Source organism: Haemaphysalis longicornis, unplaced genomic scaffold (assembly GCF_048455015.1).
Source record: "Haemaphysalis longicornis isolate Haplotype H1 unplaced genomic scaffold, Haemaphysalis longicornis Haplotype H1 scaffold_41, whole genome shotgun sequence".
Lineage (NCBI taxonomy): Eukaryota > Metazoa > Arthropoda > Arachnida > Ixodida > Ixodidae > Haemaphysalis > Haemaphysalis longicornis.
This window is the reverse complement of record NW_027526365.1, coordinates 2,708,705-2,727,299: the sequence shown is the minus strand read 5'-3', so window position 1 is coordinate 2,727,299 and position 18,595 is coordinate 2,708,705. Positions and strand designations below refer to the sequence as shown.

The following is an 18,595-nucleotide window of genomic DNA, read 5'->3' as shown; positions in this document are numbered from 1 at the left end:
TTTCTTTAGGGTGTGTACGCAACTGCTAAAACTCATGGTTTTAAAAAGTCATGGCTTTTTCAAGAGAAAAAGCGGTCAACCTTGTTATTTTTATTCAAACAGGCTTTATGTCGATGGCCCATTCTGCAGTAGGTCGGAGAGAATAGGTTCTCACGCTATCACCATTTGCATCGCCGGTGGGATCGGCATCACCCCCTTCGTGTCATTCTTCAACTACATAATGTGAGTACACCCAGTTCTCTCCCAAATTTTGATGTTTTATTTTTTTGTGAGGACACCTCTTCATGTGCAACGCTTTAGAGTTTTGTAATGTTGCAGTGGATGGCTTCCTGCAGATATATTTTGCTGGCTTTTGTCGTGTCCATGAATTCAAGTTTACTCATTTAAAGTACCATACAATGGTCCTAAATTATCACTATTCGTACATTCAATCACTCCATAGGTGGGTGTTGTAGTGTGATATGAGAAAGTATTCGTTTATGACAAAAGACATTTAGTAAGGCCCTAATATGCACTTTTGTTTGCCTGTCATGCCTAATGGTTCACCACAGAAGCAATTGGTTCGATGATTGATTGGACTGTGCTGCCTCTAGGAGTGATCGTTTATTGTGGGGTCGTATCCATTATCAGGCACTATTTGTGTAGTGCATCTGGTCTAAGGAGCACTAGCGGGACAGCAATGCCTTGAAATTGAGTCTATATAACGTACGGCGCTCACCACATGCCGGTATTCTTACGTAATTTATACTGCCAGTGAGGCAGTGTAGACAAGATGCATGAAAGGAATCGGTCTCTGGTGACGGTAGGTTTTGCTACAGTACAACAACACCGGGCGAAAGACATTAAATATACTTTCCTGCTTTGTAATGAGCGAACGTTGGTGGTTCATCTACTATTCAGGATTTTTGCAAGGTGATATCACGTCTCCATAGAATTTCAGAATTACCCTCCTTAACATGAGTATGATAGAAATACACTGCATATTTCTGCTGCAAGATTTTTTCGTCGTGTTTTACGATTGCACAGCTCGTATTTTGCTTTTACCTTTGTTCGGCAACAACTACTTATGTGGGTCACACCAAATATTCACTCATGTTTGTTTTTATTCAATGATTGTAATCATTATGTTTTTTTCTATTTTACCAATACTTTACCTTCGTGAACTAAATTTGTCCCACCATGCGCATGAGTCTCGACACTAATCAAGTTACTCCGATCCTACTCGTCGGAGTGCATAACATAACATTTCATGTCAGCTTTCATTAGTTTGTACTACTGGAGCTATGCAAGAACGAGAAATTTGGGCCCGGGCCCTGTCCGGGCCCACTGCTTATCACAGTAGGCCCGGCCCGGCTCGACATAGTCAACGGCCTGGCTCGGCCAATACAAAAAACATTACGGCAACAAAATGTTTTTCTTCATTGAAATATATTTATTTATCTATGGCGATCAGGCTAATAATATACGGAAAGTATTTACAAGTTGTAGGCAGAAACACTACGATAAAAATCAACTTGGGTCCGAAAAAATATTTAAATTTTCTTGCTGAAGTGTGACTGCAGGTGGATTATGTAAGAAACTGTTAAGAGTGAAGGCTCTTTGTTGAAAAAGCAGAGAGGTTTGCCGGCATTTACAGTTGCCTACATGCTTCTCTACGGAGGTGTGGGATTGGGGGAAGGAAAGGCCAAATAAATAGCGGGGTAGGAAATTAAAAGAACTTTCGTGGTTTGGAGCGATGACAGACTTACACGCATTTGGTTTTTGTTCTGAGCTTGGGACACATATTTACAATTTTTAAATTATGCCAATGGCATCGAAATAAACGAACGAACTGTGTAGAAATTGACGTGCCTTTGAGGGACAAATCCATGGTCCTAGAGTATGCTGTGAGGGACGTTATCTGTGTCTTCAGGCTTCAGCCCCGTTTGTCTTCGGAAATTTTGCCGTGCTATATTAGAGCCGGAAACAAGGCACGCTGAGTTTGCTTTCATTCTACTTCGCGAATCGCTGCGTAGCTTAGTTCCATGTCTTGCTCAGAACGTCCCAAGAAACGCAGTCGTACATGGCCTCATAATAGCTTTCTTTATAGAGATGTCGGGAGTTACCGGCCTGCGCCATACCCACAAACTTACAAACCAGTGCTCGAGATCGTTGGGTCCGCCAAAGCCACAGAAAATAATTTGTCCCATTAGGAGTCATGACTGATGATATAGACTTATACAATACTCATGTTTCTTTGAGAAAGATCTAGATATTTATTTTAAGATAATTATGTACATCTATGGAATTCAGCATACGAGAACCTATAACCGTTAAAATTTTCACAAAATGTATATCCCCTCTACAGTGAGGTTTTTGATCGGTGCAAAGAGTCATGCTGGGCCAATGCGTGTACAGGTTGTCTCAGTTATCAGAAAGGCGGCTTTGATGACCTTGCACCATACAAGCATAAATTCAATCAAACGGGTATGAGTTTAAGTTACGCTTGTCTTACGCCTATAAGTTTGGATAGTGAATAATTATAACCTACAATAGTTGTTAACCCAAGAATTTAAAATGTAATCAAACGTTCGCCGAGCGGAACAACAAACACGAAAAACGACACAAGACGAGCGCCCGTCTTCCTTGTTTCTTTCTTCGTCCTTGTTGTTCTGCGCTGCAACGTTTGGATCACGTACCACCAACAAGCCCAAACGGTTCTCATTGATTAAAATGTAAAATTTTCGTTACTGTGAATTAAGTACGGAGTTATTTTTCTTTTATTTCTTTACTCTCAGATATAGGTACCCTGCAATTATTGCTTGGATTTTCGACAGATGCACTTTAACGTTTGGAGTGGGCAATCCCCGGCAGCAATTTTTTCAAGACAAAGACGACTAAGGTGTGAAAAAATGATGCTGTAGTTTTGATCATAATTCTTCCGGCATTAACCTAATTTTCTGATAGAAATATAATCTGGGCGATGACCGGAAAATACGATATATTTGTTAAAACATAACCTATCCCTTATTTGTATCATTGTGAATAGTGCATAAATGTTGCTTGGACAATATCATTTCTATAGTACGTGCCTTACAGAAGAGAATGCCAACCGAGTGAAATACAGTGCACCGTTGCTTTGAAATAATAAATTCTGTATTTGGACTTCTTTTATCACCACAGGTCGTCGAATTCCATGCCACGGGTTGAACGCCTTCACCTTGTCTGGATCAGCAGGAGCGTCAATATTTTTGCCACATTTGCAGATCATCTAACCAACTTGCACTACCAGGTAATGCGTAACTATTAAAAAAACTCTGATAAGCTTTGCTCTAATGCTACTTTTAGCTAGTTTGTGCTAAATAAGGGCTGCAAGGGCAGAGTAAAATAAAAATGACTGAAAAACGCAGCTCTCTAATCATCTCTAGCATTTTTATTCAGCTGGGTTTCAAATTCCAAAAGCAAAATTGTCCTAATCTGTAGGGCAATTGAAGCTGCAGTATAGATAGAAACCTATTTCTTAAGTAATAGAAAATATGCGGAGCTTTCCGTTGTGCAACTGTAGCAATAGTGATGTGTCTAGAAGAGCACGTACACAAGAACAAGAGCACACACATGCAGTACACAAGAAAATCCGATTGCACATGGTTGTACAATTGAAGTAACCTATATAATAGTTGTTTATGGAAATATGGAATGAAAAGTTTTACACGCAAGCGTCAATAGCCTCTCTGTGCAAGCAGAATAAGCGTGTATGGAGCATGCCGTAATTTACTGCTGACGCCACGCTTTAAAGTTCAACCTGACCAACCGGCTCCTGCTCACCGAGAGGGCAGCCGGTGCTAAGACAGCTCATGGACTCCTGTGAAGAGGGAACCACTCCTACATGAACACCGTAAATGCTCTGACAATAAACGTTCTCTCTCTCTCTCTCTCTCTCTCTCTCTCTCTCTCTCTCTCTCTCTCTCTCTCTCTCTCTCTCTCTCTCTCTCTCTCTCTCTCTCTCTCTCTCTATCTCTCTCTCTCTCTCTCTCTCTCTCTCACCAACCGGTATCTGTAACCTGGCATACAATGAGGTGAACGTCGATTGGCATGTCCTATGGGTTACCTTGAATGTTGCTTAATAGGTGACAGGTAAAAAGCGCAAAGGCTCATGGGTACGTCGTCTGATACCGCCACTTCCGGTTCGAGATCTCTCCTGCCCTCCCGTACGCCTGTATGCGCCGGCCGCTGTCAGGCGCGTGTGTGCGTGTTGTTTATTTGTCACAGGGTGCTTACCTGTCAGATAAACCTCTAGTAGGGTCAATCGTTGTTATTTATGGAATTCCCGATGCATGAGCGGTTTTTTTTTCGGTGGAAACAGATAAACAACAAGCACACACGCGCGTGAAAGCCGACGGCGTGGGGGGCCAGGAGAGCTCCCGAACCGGAAGTGGCGGCTCTCCGCGGGAGAAAACAATACACCCATGAGCCTTTGCGCTTTTTACCGGTCACCTATCGCGTTAAGGGGTACCCACTGAAAAAATGTACTCATTGTAGTCCACATACTTCAACAGCGCGAGCGATTTTACCTCGTAAGGCCTCCCAGCGGGGTGTTAAACCTAAGCTTCAGCGCTCGCGCACATGTCCTACTGCTGTTGCTTCTAAAGTAGAAAACTTAAAGGAACGCAGAGTTCCTCACATACACGCAGTGAAGTATTGGACAACGCTCTATAAACAGGAATATATGCTGCTGCAGCGTGTGTTTCTACAGGCACTGCCGGTTCTTTCACAAAGAACTAAACGAATTAATCAATCAATTACTGTCAGCGCAACGTCTAGGATGGTGGATCGCAAGATTTCTGCGCCCATACTCTGAATCCTGCATGGGTTCATTGAAGCTTAGCAAAGTGCTACACTTAACGTAACCTCAAGCCCACAGCAGTAGTGCGTGGCCACAATGTGGTTTGGATGCTTCATAAAATGGAGTGTGGGCTCCTTTCAAACGACCATCTGGTGCTGGCGCGGCCACACCGTCTAATGGCTGTATTAAACACCCGACGCGCTTGCGAAAAAGCCTCGTTCACCAAGGGAGCATTGTTAATTTTCCTTAGCGGCTGCCTGAACCGAGGTAGCTGATTTGTCCCCACAATCCCGTGGCTAACAAAGTTTCTATCTCTCTATCTTTACCGCAAAACTGAACTAGTGGTTTGGGATAAAGGCAAACTAGGATTTTTTAAGAAAGCCTAAAACAATATCGTAAGGTGTGGTGGTATTTACAGTAACTGTTTTTTCTGTTCCTTAGTATTTTTTTGTGAAAAATGTGAAACCTTCCACCACTCAGCCTATGGCTTTATTCGCGAGCAGAGACAACCACCGGAGATCTGTAGTAACTTGCTCATTTTTCACTGCGATTGTACTCAACGATACGATGCCGCCAGCAAAAATAGCTTGCATAGAAAAGGAATAGGCCTTGCAAAGATGACCATTTGCAGTTCACCATGCGATGTTTAAAAAGTGCAATAACACAAGAACTCATTGGGTTCAAGTTAATGCAGCCATAAGCTGAGGCCAGTTCATGTAGAGGCAGACATGACACAAGGAATTCAAGTGTTTTTTGTGCAGTGTCCGCTCTCGGCCGCCTTCATCGCTACAGACTTTGCAGTGCGCTGCAAAGCACAGCGCTTGATTGTCACTAAGATTTTGATACCTAGCACTTAAATGCGAGGTTAACAGCACATGCGCTGTGCTGGATTGCCACCCGCTCTTTTGCGCGTCCTCAACGGATCTTATTTCAGGCGCAGTCGGTAGGTCAAGACAGCAGCTTCTGCTGTACTCGCCCTCTACCGGCGCTGTGACCGCCTGCACGAGGCAATGCTCTTTGTTAGTTTCTGCGCGGAACGATATTTTTGGCACTGACGACATCTGAACAGATTTACCGTTATATAACAGGACAGTCGTCGATGTCTATTGCATCAAGAGCGTCAGATGTATCGCCAGGGGTTGGTCAGCGGCATATATAGAGCGGTGTCGGCATGTAAAACGCATGTATCAGGAACAGGTTCTGACAAGAAATATAGCAAAAATTTACACGTGCGAGGTGGTTTCTTATTTACAAAGACATCTAATGTTTCATTCCATTTGCGGTGCTCGCGCCCGGTACTGTTACTGAGCACCACGTTTTTTTTTCAACAGATGTGGAAAAGGAACCTGCCAGATTTCTTCACAATGCACCTTTATGTGACACAAGGCAACCTTCAGGACACCGTTTCGGTAAGGTGACATTGACAATATTAAACATTTTATTCCTGCTCAAGACTCCACCCGAAGCCATTTATTGTTCTGAAACAAATTGTACCTGAACACTACTGTAAGAACCTGAACAGAAAGCAGGGAATATGAAATATCGGCGGTCTTGGAGCATAAATACATGGGGCTATGAAGGGGTTTTATCATTGTAACATATGAGATTTCTGATACAGATGGAATGAAAATGATCATTTTACGCATTCTTGTTGATATTCTCGTGTTCGCATATAATTTGACCATGACTGCACATCGGTGAAAATATTAATGACCATGAAAAACACATTTCTTTCCCTTGCAGAATTACTTGTAGAACATCAGGTGTGATTTTTTGTATTGTACGGGTTTTTAAATGTATTTTTCTTCTTCGCTCATTTAACAAAAAACAGGTAGATAATACACAAACAGAAGCTCCCTCGTTGGGACTGTACACGCGGATAGCGAATATCTGATCTTATATGTGTGAACGTGTAATTTTGGCACTTAAGAATCATTTGGAAGCGGAAGATCCCAGAAAAAAATACAATTTATGTGGTTTTTCTAAACGGAACCAGGTTTACAGATTTTACGGGCTGTTGAAGCATCACTTTTTTGTAAGATACTGTACTTTGCTTTACAAATGTAAAATAGAATAATCTATAATCGTAAGCTCTGCTATTTCAAGGGTGCCCAGTGTAATTTATTTTGCTTAGATGTGTTTCATTTTGCATTATAAAATTGTTTACCTACTATATTCCAGCATAAAAATGGGATAACAGTAATAATAAGCAATGGTGATTTTCTAATTTACCTGGTCCTAGGCGCGCTAGCTCAAGCCACAAAGAGGCTTGTAGGGCGTGCCCAGTTCCACCTGAACGATAAATAAGTTATAAACGATCAATAAAAATGAACGACCGAAAAACGTTGTGCAGATGATACATGGGAAATGAAAGTGTTAGTCTCTATTAACCAAAGAATTATCTGTACCAAACATTGGCAGTGGTGGTCGTATTACCACAAGTGGTGGTGTTGCCAGCAGGGGGGCTTGACTGGCCTTGCAGAGTGGCTGGTACTCGCTACGGCTGTGCCCTCATGTCTTCTCATAGGAAAGAAAAATATAGAATAAAGGCTTCGTTGGTATGGAACTAAGTATAGCTAAAGATCGTTTCTCAGAATTCCTGGTTACAAATTAACTCCCCAAAATCACCTTGGAAGGAGTTAAAGCAATCACTGATATCAATTGAGGAAGTCCTTAGAAGCACTTTGAGTCAGTTCCAAGCGCCAGCATTGTGAGCAACATCACGCAAAAGTGATTCCAACCCGGAGTGAGAGGCATGAACATGTGGTGGTTTGGCGGGCTCACGATGTTGACTACCGTTGTCGTGGCATTATCAGGGGCCAAAGTGCAAGACATTTGCTGCCTCCAGTGCTGCTGATGCTGCGGACACACAGTTGCTTTTTTCTGGAGGCGGCGCTTGTGAATATTCTCGGGCGAAGCAGCATCAGCCAGAGGTTGAGATTTACGAAGCAGTGACGCACAAGCTAGTGCATTAGGAATTGCATTGGAGAATTAGGCATTGCACAATACCATTGTCCTTAGCAAATTCTAGCACATCCTTCGCAATCGCAGTTTCTGCGGATGGAACTTCGTTCCTCATTCTAGTAAAATCAAGCCCCATACACATAATTTACCAGTTCAAGGGTGCACATGTCCTTATTCACAGGGCTTCAGCGTACTGAATGAACCTCTGATACCATAGGCTTTTCAGTTATCGAAATACTGTATCAGGCACGCTTAATAAAAATTCTGTTGATAGGGTTAAAGCGTTCTTTCTAGGGAACGTTTGAATTCAGAACGCTTAGATAACCTAATGTTTTGTATAGTGGAAATCGTGTTTTTACGTAGAAATCTCATTTCATTAACAACTCGAATGAATATACGAAATATTTCGATATATTGGTTATGTCGATGGTTATTTATCCATATATATTATGTACTACGTATACTACTAAGTATACTACTACTAATGTACTCTGTATAAAAAAAACTTTTAGGACGTGTATAGATTTTTGCACATAACTGAGAATACCTTCATTGAGCATATCTATGTTAAACTCTGCATTGTATATGCCATAAACTAAAGCCTAATAAAATATTAGCTGGTATTTTAGCGGTATGCTGCCAGATGTTGAATACCTCTTACTACATACCCGGGCCCTTCCAGACTTGAAAACAACAGACATGACTTGAATCAATAAAATATCTTGGATGACAGCCTAACTGTGCCATGGTAATAAAGAATTGGCCATAACAACCCATTTTTGTTTCCTTATTCCTTCTGTACGTAACGTCCCTTGCTTCTTGAATGACCAGTGTGAAGGTTTTTTTTAAGGTCCTAATCAAGGGTTCACACTGCGTTGAAACGAAAAGTTGCCCAGAAGTTTTATTCCAAATATCTTAAAATTATTAAGTGCGAATGCACTTTATAAGCCACCCTGAATTCCGTTGACCGCCGTCCGTCGACATAGCAACAGCTGCGGGTGCGCGCGCTCCTCGTCTTCCTTGGCAACGGGGGGAGATGGGCGACATGGCACATACCCACGTGGGGGATTGGCCAGGAATCTCCTCGTCTTCCTTGGCAACGGGGGGAGATGGGCGCGTGCTGCCTGGCCGCTGACATGGCACATACCCACGTGGGGGATTGGCCAGGAATCGGGCGTGAGAAGGGCTAATGCACCCGCTTAAAGGAGTACTGACACGAAATTTCAAAGCTGAGATCCGCTCTAGCAATCAAGTACAACGACAACACAAATAGGTGTCTGTGCATGGCACATACCCACGTGGGGGATTGGCCAGGAATCGGGCGTGAGAAGGGCTAATGCACCCGCTTAAAGGAGTACTGACACGAAATTTCAAAGCTGAGATCCGCTCTAGCAATCAAGTACAACGACAACACAAATAGGTGTCTGTGAATACATGCATCTTTCTTTCTTTGTAGTTGTGTGTGTGTGTGTGATCTCTCTTTCGCGAACATTACCGAACCGCGCAAATTCAACTCCTGCATTCGCACTTTCACATTCTTCCCCTCGGGGAAATGCGGGGAAATTTTTTATAAATTTCAATGCCTTTGCAGCACATAAGTAATCCTAAAATTTATGTATTGTAGTAAGCCCCGTTTCACGGTTTCCTTCGGACATCTAGCAGCTTGGCACATGTCGCTTTTGCTGGATGCGGGCATCATGCTTACTGTCTGCAAATTCAAAATTTACCCACCATTCTTTACACAGTGCTAGGTGTAGCGATGAACCTAAATTTACTAGATGGTGTCTTAATTCACCTTTGAAAAGTTTTCAGATTGCCTAGTTAAACGTTGTCACGGTGAACTGCGCTTTCTTATTGTCAGAAATAGTTAGAATAGGCACAGCTAACGGTATAGGCAGTTCCAATATATATAAATGAAATAGGCAATTCCCACAAAGATTCATCAGCAGTTAAGTACTTATGTACATTTATTGTCAAACATTCCTGGGCCAGGTTCAGTTTAAAGCTGGAGCTTAATTGTATTGTATTGTATTTATTGTTTCATTTGGTCAATGCAGTGCATAAATGATGGCGAGGCAAAGCAAGAGGACGTATACCCTCCTGACTAGGCATCACCCCGCTTGAGCAGCAACAGAAATAGTTGTAGTGCACAAACAACACACAGTATACGCATAGTCTTCAGACATACGAAGAAATAAGAAAAAGAACACATTCACTTCAATACCCGTAGGATAACGTAATGTATAGCAATCACTTTATAATAATTATTAGTAACAGCACACATCAGCTCAGGTAAACCAATACCAAAACCAATACCAGGAATCACGACAACAAAGATGGCGCTAAGAAGTACCAGAACATACAACGTTGCATTATTGCAATGATAACTCATCCGCGGAACGAAACTGGACTCGAACAGTACGTTTGAACTTGCGAACATTCCTGTAACTCTTCGAAATTGAAATAACATCATGGTAGTCATTACAAAGTTTCATTATCAAATAATCCATCATCTGCATGCCGTAATTTGTACGTATCGACCAGCGCAACCGAAAGTTGTCTTCCGATAATAGTCAAACAACGCAGGTTGCCTTCGCAAATCTTCTTGCTTCATAGAAGATTTAAATTTCAGCTTTTAATTGTGTGAGTGCTACATATTTCTAGGGTAACTTACATTTTTAGGAAACAATTTACTTCATGGCACATCGTTATGGCTTCTAAAATTGTGGCAGTCTCATCAGTAAATGGGATGAGATCCGTTGGTGATGCAGCGCGGAACACGCCACGATATGATCCTTCCTCCCTGCATCATCCCATTTCTCATGTTGCTGGGGACAGCAACTTCAGCAGTTGCACTATCCTTGATAGCAGGCAAGGGGTAGATGAGCAGACAGTGAAAGGGAATGGTGCACCACTTTATGTGTTGAGGACACAGCACAACCCCTCTCGTTTTAATTGAAGGACAGCCTACGTCATCAATACACGCATCACATTGCATCATGTTTTATATTAGTACAAACTGTTTTGTGAAAGGAATTACCCTCAGTTTAGAAATGATTACTTGCACTTCCTACACGTGTGTCCTGCTACACGTAGCACGATTACTCTTTAATGCGTAAAAGACTTATTTCGGCACACACGACTTTTATATTAGTTATAAAGAGTTCTAGCGGAATAACCGAGTCTGATGACATGTTTCCGTCTTAGCACATGGCGCGTGACTGAATCCAGCCGAACTGAATACAAATGAATACAGCCCGTACCTCTCTTGGTAAGTTCGTACTCTACGAAGTGCCGTCGCTACAACTGCACACTCCTCTGTTGAATCTATGGTAAACGCGTAGCAGCTAAGGCCAAAAACATTTTAAAACTGTTGAGAATCGAGCTACACGCGGGTCTTAGCCATATCGGTTGGGTTTCTCATGTATACGTCACTGAGGGGGAGGGTTTCACTCTAAGCCATGATGTGCACCCGTTCCAAAGAGAAATTTATTGGTCGCGACACATCGTCACAGCCCCTATTTGAGCGGCTTCTCAGTAACCATGGAGTGACCCGGTCCTCACGAGCGGGAGAACGCGCAGTAATGTGTGGTATCAAGAAGAGAGTGTCCTTCCCGTTCGTATGAGCGGCTGAAGCGTAGTCTTGCCTGGGTCATCGTGTTCCTTCCCAGTACAAGCAATGGCGTCATCCCACCACTCAGTAGCGCGACGACCAGAACGATTGGACGGGTGCAAGAAAAAGGAAAAGAACGCTGCCCAACCACAAGAGCGTGCTTCTGTGGGCATGGTGGACTATGTCAGCTCTTAATCATTTTTGTTACCTTCTCTTTATAGAGTGCGTTCTGGCAGAAGTATCAGCTTTTGGCGAATAGAATTCGCTTCGGCAGGCCAGACTGGTCTCTCCTATTCGGCGACTGGCAAACAGTTTACAGAAGGTAAGTTTATACTGATCCTTTATCTTCCTTGTGCATGTTTCGGTTTGTTGTTGTGTTCTTGCGGGTAAAGATTAACAGAAGGCTTCCGAAGGTCATCACAACGGCGGTAGTAACAAAAAAATGTTTACTTGGGTTACAGAAAAAGCAACCTATCTAGAGCTTCTTTCGTTAGCTTATTTTTAATATTGCGAGCATTTTATCTTGTTTTATATTTCCCAAGACTCTCATTTTCATTACATAAATTTAAAAATGCTCTAAAGAAGGAGGGCTCGCTGGGTTCTGCTAAAATATAATAGGAAACGGTATTCCTTTCAATTGCTTCAAGCTTTTTAGGCATGGCTGTCTGCCGTTAGCTCCTAACAATTCGATATAAATTATTTTATACTTAAAATATTTCAAACCCGCTTGTATGGTAAAGTGAAAACAATGAAGATATTAAATCTGCGTTTTAAATGTTTCTGACGACCCTACATTTCGTTTAAGGGACATAATCGCAATCAACGCATGCTTTTGTGTGTTTTGTCAAACCCTTTCCGTTGATGTTGGGCATTTCTTATTCAAAATTCATCTCCAAGATTCCTGCATGCAAGTGCAGGAAACGTTTTTTACCCAATTATGCTGCATAGTAGAATGCACCCTGGACACCTGGCAAACTGCGTAAAAAGATATGTTGCTCACGGCCCTAGGATGAGCTGACGGATAGATTACTGAGGAGAACGGACCACGAAACAATATAAATTTTTCCGCTCATTTCCCGCTTTATGTGAGCGAAAATTGTACTGGATGAGTCAACGTAACGCATGTAATGCGAACGTACTATTTTGGGTAGAGAGATACACGAGAATTGTCTCTGTTTTTGAAAGGGGAAGTAGGAGTTGTAGTGTGTGCAAATGCCTTCAGGACTTCGAGGCATAGTAAGCACAGTGCCGAGGGTGGTTTTGCTACGCATTCTGCCCGTTTGCCATGTGTCTTTTCCTTTTTTTTTTCAAGAAATCATGCGTTTTTTTCAAACATCCATCCCCAGCACCCGTCAGATTCTTGAAGCATCAGCATCATTAGGCAAGCTGAACATCTGTACTCTCCTCCCCTTACATTCTTCACCGAAGCTACCTGTTCACTGGTGACCCGCTCGGTGTTGCCTGATATTGCCACCATCCATCCTTTATACTAACTTTGGAATGCACCCAACCATCTCTTCCTCATATTTTGAATCTTTCACATTCTGGGAGCTCTGGGAACACACAACATCACGTTTGCTTTTTTTGTCACTTGGGCTCTTTTTCAGTGTCTGCTACTGTTCTAAAGGACGTGGCTCGACAAGTTGTCACAAAATGGGCAAGTGCATTATGAAAAGAGAGGAGAAATGTCACCTTAAGGCGGCAATTTTTTCCTCTCGATGCAATGAACACACAGGACATAACTAAAACGCTAAACTGAGGAAGATAAATTTCTGAGGTGTGAGAAATATCGAAACGCAGGTCCGTATGGTATTACTGCGATCTCATTGGGGTGTAACTACATCCGGAGCCCTCCTCTACACAGTTCCTCATGACCAACGAGGTGCTGCACCAAGCTGCGCCCACAGTTAAACTTTTGACAAAAAAAAGTAGAGCGTCCCGAAAGAGTGGATTTATAGTTTAAATCCTCTCACCACCAATACTTTAGAGCCTTAAACCATGAAAAAAGAATAGTAGTCTCACGAGAACGCCTAATCATAACTTACTACTAATGACCCTCTTAAAATCAACGATGGATCGGTTTTAACCCAGCAGAACTGATTGATGTACCGTTGGGGTGAAGTGAGCGAACAAGGCCAATAGCGAGTCCTGGAGAATAATTGGACTTTGAAATGTCGCATCCACACTGATATGACGCATGACATGATGTCGCATGTCATGCGACATCGTGAAATAGAGGGCAAATAAAGGTACTATGCCTCTAAGAAATGCGTAAGTCGCCGGCGTGTCCTTATGCTCATCTGCGGCTACTCCTCAAATACTGGCATGCTGAAATATTTGCGTCAGAGTGAGGGGAGCAGCTTTTGATAAACCGGTATTCGCTGGTTAGGCTTTCGATGCTTCGTAGAGTGTCAAATATAACTGTACGAAACTCTTTGGGGCAGAAGAAGGCGCGGGGGGAAGGGTTGCCGCTCTCCTCGCACACTTTTTTCACTTTCCATGCTACGCCCCTAGAGCATTGTAACAGGTCCTTTGTGCTGCCTGGTCCGGTATATAACGTGGCCGGAAACCACGGGAAGCTGTACTAGATAGGTTCAACCATGCTAGGTGAGGCTCCCTGGTACACAAACAGCATTTTCTCACCAGACAAGGAATTAACAACCCTAGTTGCGTACTTCGCTAAAAACCGCCCAGTGATTATAGAATCGCACTATCGGCCTTCAGGCACTCGATAGGCGTGGCTGGAGATCTTTGGGAGAGGCCTTCGTCCTGCAGTGCACACAACCAGGCTTAAGATAAAGATAAAGATGATGCCGCAGGGAGAATCACATGTGGGAGACAAATCGCTTGTCCGGAGTCGTTGTTTGTCAACCTTGCTGCCTTGACGCGCACGTAGGTCACTCAGAATCAGGCCATTGTGACAAAACAGAGATACATATTTTTTAGGTTTGCTTCTGCGTGTATTCAGAAACGATCACTAAAGACACACATGTTCAACTTGAGGGGTTTTGGGATACTGAAGTAGTGTGAAGAAATGGAAAGGAGGCTGCAGGAACAACCCTCACGAAGAGTCATTCTAGTATTGTGTTAGCTTTTACTAAGCTGCACTCCAATTACGTCCGCAAGACGAACCACCGATCCAGGCAATTTAGTCGCTCCGGTGTACACAATTTCAAGTTAGCGTTCCACGAAACTGCGGACGACGCGTCAATGCACTTCAATTGCCCGTATATACAAAAGTAACAATAACAGCGGTATATCTAGGTGGTCATTTGGGCGTCACGAAATACTGTTTAAATTATGTTTCTGTGGATCACAACAGCCATTCGTTAAGTTATTTGGGAGGAAAATCACATGCATACAGAGCAACCGATCGCACTTGAGCAGCTGTAGCTGACTCTGGACCATGGGGCGATGCCGTTCATGCGCTTGGTGGTGACCATTTTCATTTAAGGCAACTGTTACTAAGCCGAGGACATGCAGGGCGATGGTGCTAGGCTTTGTAGTGTATTGGCTTTTTCATTGAAGGGTTTGTTTGCCTCTCCCGAATTTTAGGACGTTACTGTTCCCTGGCTAAATGTGGCGCTTGTTGCCTAGTTGTTCTGTTTATTTATTTGTTTTATTTTGTATTTGTTCGGTACCCACAGCGCCCATGTGGCATTACAGTAGGCAGGGGCACAAGAGCATAAACGCAAATTGCAACAACTGCAGTACAGTAGAACAGACAGTATCATGTGTACTACGTGCAGATGACTCAGGATGACAGGCTAAAATATTTATACGTAAGTTTTTTTATGCAGAACGTCTACAAAAACAGAGTCGTTATCCATTCAGCAATTCAGCTGACTATAACCGAGGAAGAAACGAAGGACTACCAATAGCAGTAACAATCGCTGAAGGCAAACTATTCCACCAGAAGACTGTTTGGGAAAAAAAAAATTACCGAATGGTGCGGTGTTACATCGGTGCTCCGCACTTTGTGAATCTGATCAACTCCTCCAGAGATGTAATGCGGTGGGAAAAAGTAGCTGCCACGAGGATTACTGGTTCGAGATAAGCAAATATCATGAAATAGCTTCAGACGCTGGTCACTTGCCACTCCATCACCTGTTCCCATTTCAAATGTTGCTTGCAGAGCGTCATGCTAAAGTTGTAGCCGCTAACAATGTTCCGCAAGACATATCGTCCACCCATATGTCGCTCTATTTTTCTCATTCATTTTTGTCAAGGGCGGAGGACGGCCCTATAAGCTACACGCGTAATCAAGTATCGACCGTCCGCAAGTTTTGTAAAGTAATTCTCGCGTGTACTTGGGAAACTCACTCCTGTTCTGCCGCAGGAGCAACAGTGATCTTCACGCCTTAGCTGCAGTGTAATCAACGTGATGGGGCCAACAAAAGGTTGTTGTGAAAAACACGCCCAAGCAGTTATATTCCGACGCTGTTTTTTTATAACCTTGTTGCTCACAGTATACAAAGGCGAAGCTAGGATCGTTCTCAGTGGCGATTCGCCTCGTCGCGCGACGCGTGTCGCTCGATGAGGCGGTGTTCACACTTGCGATGAGCGATGCTGCGACTGCGTTTAGCGGAGCTGTTACCCGACTTGTACCACTTACTTGGTTCTTCAAGCATTCGCAGTCAAAGAAAATTGTGTCCCACGAGCACGACAAAAACCTACAGACATTACTCTAGAACACATGTTGCTAACCTGGAACAATGCCGAAAGCATTGCGGGTTGCAGGAGGAGCAGAAAATAACAAACTCAAGAAGGCTCTTTTCAACATATTATTGCAGGAATACACACGCTTGCTTTGATGCCGCAATACTCGCATCACGGCGCACAAATTTTGCTTCTGTTCACAGGCACAAAGTTCCGATGGTTCTGACGCCTCAGAACTCTACGTGTGTTTACCACGATAGAAGTACGAAAAGGCTGCAAGTCAACCTACCGTCCCGCTATCCAGCCAGCTATGTACGACGATTACTTGCTTTTACAATTCGTACACTTTTCTCCACACTGATTAGTTCCACGCCGTTCGTTGATTAGTACACACGTATCCTGAGCCATTGACCAAAGAACCGGAGCGCACGGGAAGTTGCTTGCCGGCCCGACCCAACAGACCCAGCGGCGGCGGCACGCCCGCCGCCGTTTGCATTGGCGGATGTAAGCAAAAAATTTAGTTTCCGGCTACGTCAGCCTACTCCGCGGCCATGATTGGCTATCCGGTTTTGCGGGGCCATCGCCCGAGGGAATTCGGCCCGAGAGCGATCTCCTCCGCCGTCGCAAAGCGACGAAAAGCGACGGCCGCCTCTGTCGCTGTTCGACGTCGCGCGACGAGGCGAATCGCCAGTGAGAACAGGCCTTTAGCCTTCCTTTCACTTGATGCGGTGGCGGGGGGTGCATCCGACGCCCTGTCGGTGGGTTTCTCACAAAACGCCACGACAGCACTAGTCTCTGCCGCCACCGCCGCCGAGCTTTGCACAGTTTGTGCGTTGCTGAGTGCTATGGCGCTTGCGGCTGAAGAGCGCGCTAACCACGGATGCTGAAGCAAACCGTAACCGCGCTCCAGAAAAACGCCCAGAAACGTTCCTCGCCGTTTAAGACACCTTGGTACCGAACGAAGCGTCCCGCAGAGCAGGACAAAGGAAAATATTCATTGACTAAACGGTGTGGTGCTTCGTTATGCAGCGAAACGTGCCAAGACCGCAATTCATGCTGGGTGTGCTAGCTCGACGATTCGAATCAATGCAACAACGCTAGGAGGGAATGAAGGACGGCAAGCGTCGTGAGCACTACGTTTAGAAGCGACAAGCGGAAGAAAACTACCTCCTGCACTTTTGTCTCAACCCATGTATGCCACGACGTCTGTGAAATCCCATGAAATCGGATTACTTGAACTCCGGTGTTCAGTTGTTCAGTTCAGAACACTGACAGTAATTATGATGTAAACTATATTGAAAGCTTCGCTTAACGTTGATTCTGGTATGTGTATTGGTTGTGCTTACTTTTTGTATATCTAATATATGTATTATTATATAGCTCACTGTGTTTTTATTTTGTCGCTGCTTGGAACGAGAAAGAGCAGGAAGCCTGAATTGCACAGACAGAGCTGATAAATTTATGGTTGATGCTTTCACATTTCCCTTTCTGACTTTATGCAGACAAAAGGTGGCTGTTTTCTCATGCGGACCTGCCTCTCTCAACAAAGAAATCCGAAAGCACTGCCACATGGCTACTCTGGAAGGTCACAAGTTTGCCTTCTACAAGGAAAGCTTCGCGTGACCAGTTCTCCTCGCGAAGGAGCCTACGTGGTGTCCCAACGACAACTTCGGAAGTGTTTCCAGCACTTACAGTCATTGCTTGTGATACTCGTTGTTGTGCTGTGCTGCTGTATGAAGTGACCTGAACTCTGAACTCTGAAGTGACCGACACATGGACGCCACAGGTTTTTCTCCTGGTGAACGTAAAGTTTTGTTAGTAATATCAAGACGGTTTACAGCTGGAAACTGCAAATGTGCCACTGTTATGTTTATGTAGTGCTTCTTCTGTTAAAATAGAAAGAACCTGTTTCCACACGAACGGCTAAAAAGGTGTTTTGTTGGGCGACAGAACGTCATTAATAAAAAACGGTATTGAAGCCTAGCGGAAATATTTTTATAGCCTCCGTATTTGTTGTTGTTTCTTAGTGAGTTCGTTCGAATGGTGAGCGGCATGCTTTGTTTTGATGCTTCTTCGCAATGCTGGCTTCAACCAGAAGAATTTTGAAACCTTGACCTAGCATTAAAAATCTTATCTGGAGAATTCGTTCCTACGAAAGCGTTCGTGCTGAATTAGTAAATTTCTGCGAAAAACATTTTTTCGCGTTTGGTATTGATATTCGTGTGTGGATTGGTGTTTGAAGGCGGTAGTAGACTGCGTTTATTTATTTAGCTAGTAGAACTGGAGCCAATATTCTGTCCATGACAAGGGCTACGTGGATTGCAAAGGGAAACACCCAATGCATTGTCGCGGTGTGATCACCCATAGCAATTGGCCGACTAAATGCAAAAAAAAATGTAAAACAATGTTAAAAAAACGCAATTATAAAAATGTGATGACCTGCCACATACATAACAATTGGCAACGCTGTGATTGAAGACAGTGACACCCAAAAATATAAACACCTGGAACTAGTATGAAACCAGAAAAGCTTTCCC

The 18,595-nt window shown here is 43.6% G+C and overlaps 1 protein-coding gene across 1 annotated transcript in view; it reads left to right on the top strand.

Moving 5' to 3' along the window:
• The window catches only part of LOC144137586 (NADPH oxidase 4-like), a 90,743-nt gene extending 72,493 nt beyond the window's left edge, over positions 1-18,250 (top strand). The window contains exons 14-18 of the mRNA XM_077669508.1: positions 103-222; positions 3,163-3,271; positions 6,154-6,231; positions 11,621-11,721; positions 17,561-18,250. Of these exons, the coding sequence (XP_077525634.1) occupies positions 103-222; positions 3,163-3,271; positions 6,154-6,231; positions 11,621-11,721; positions 17,561-17,681 (529 nt within the window). The 3' untranslated portion in view covers positions 17,682-18,250. The remainder of the gene's footprint in view (positions 1-102; positions 223-3,162; positions 3,272-6,153; positions 6,232-11,620; positions 11,722-17,560) is intronic.
• The last annotated feature ends 345 nt before the right edge of the window (positions 18,251-18,595 follow it).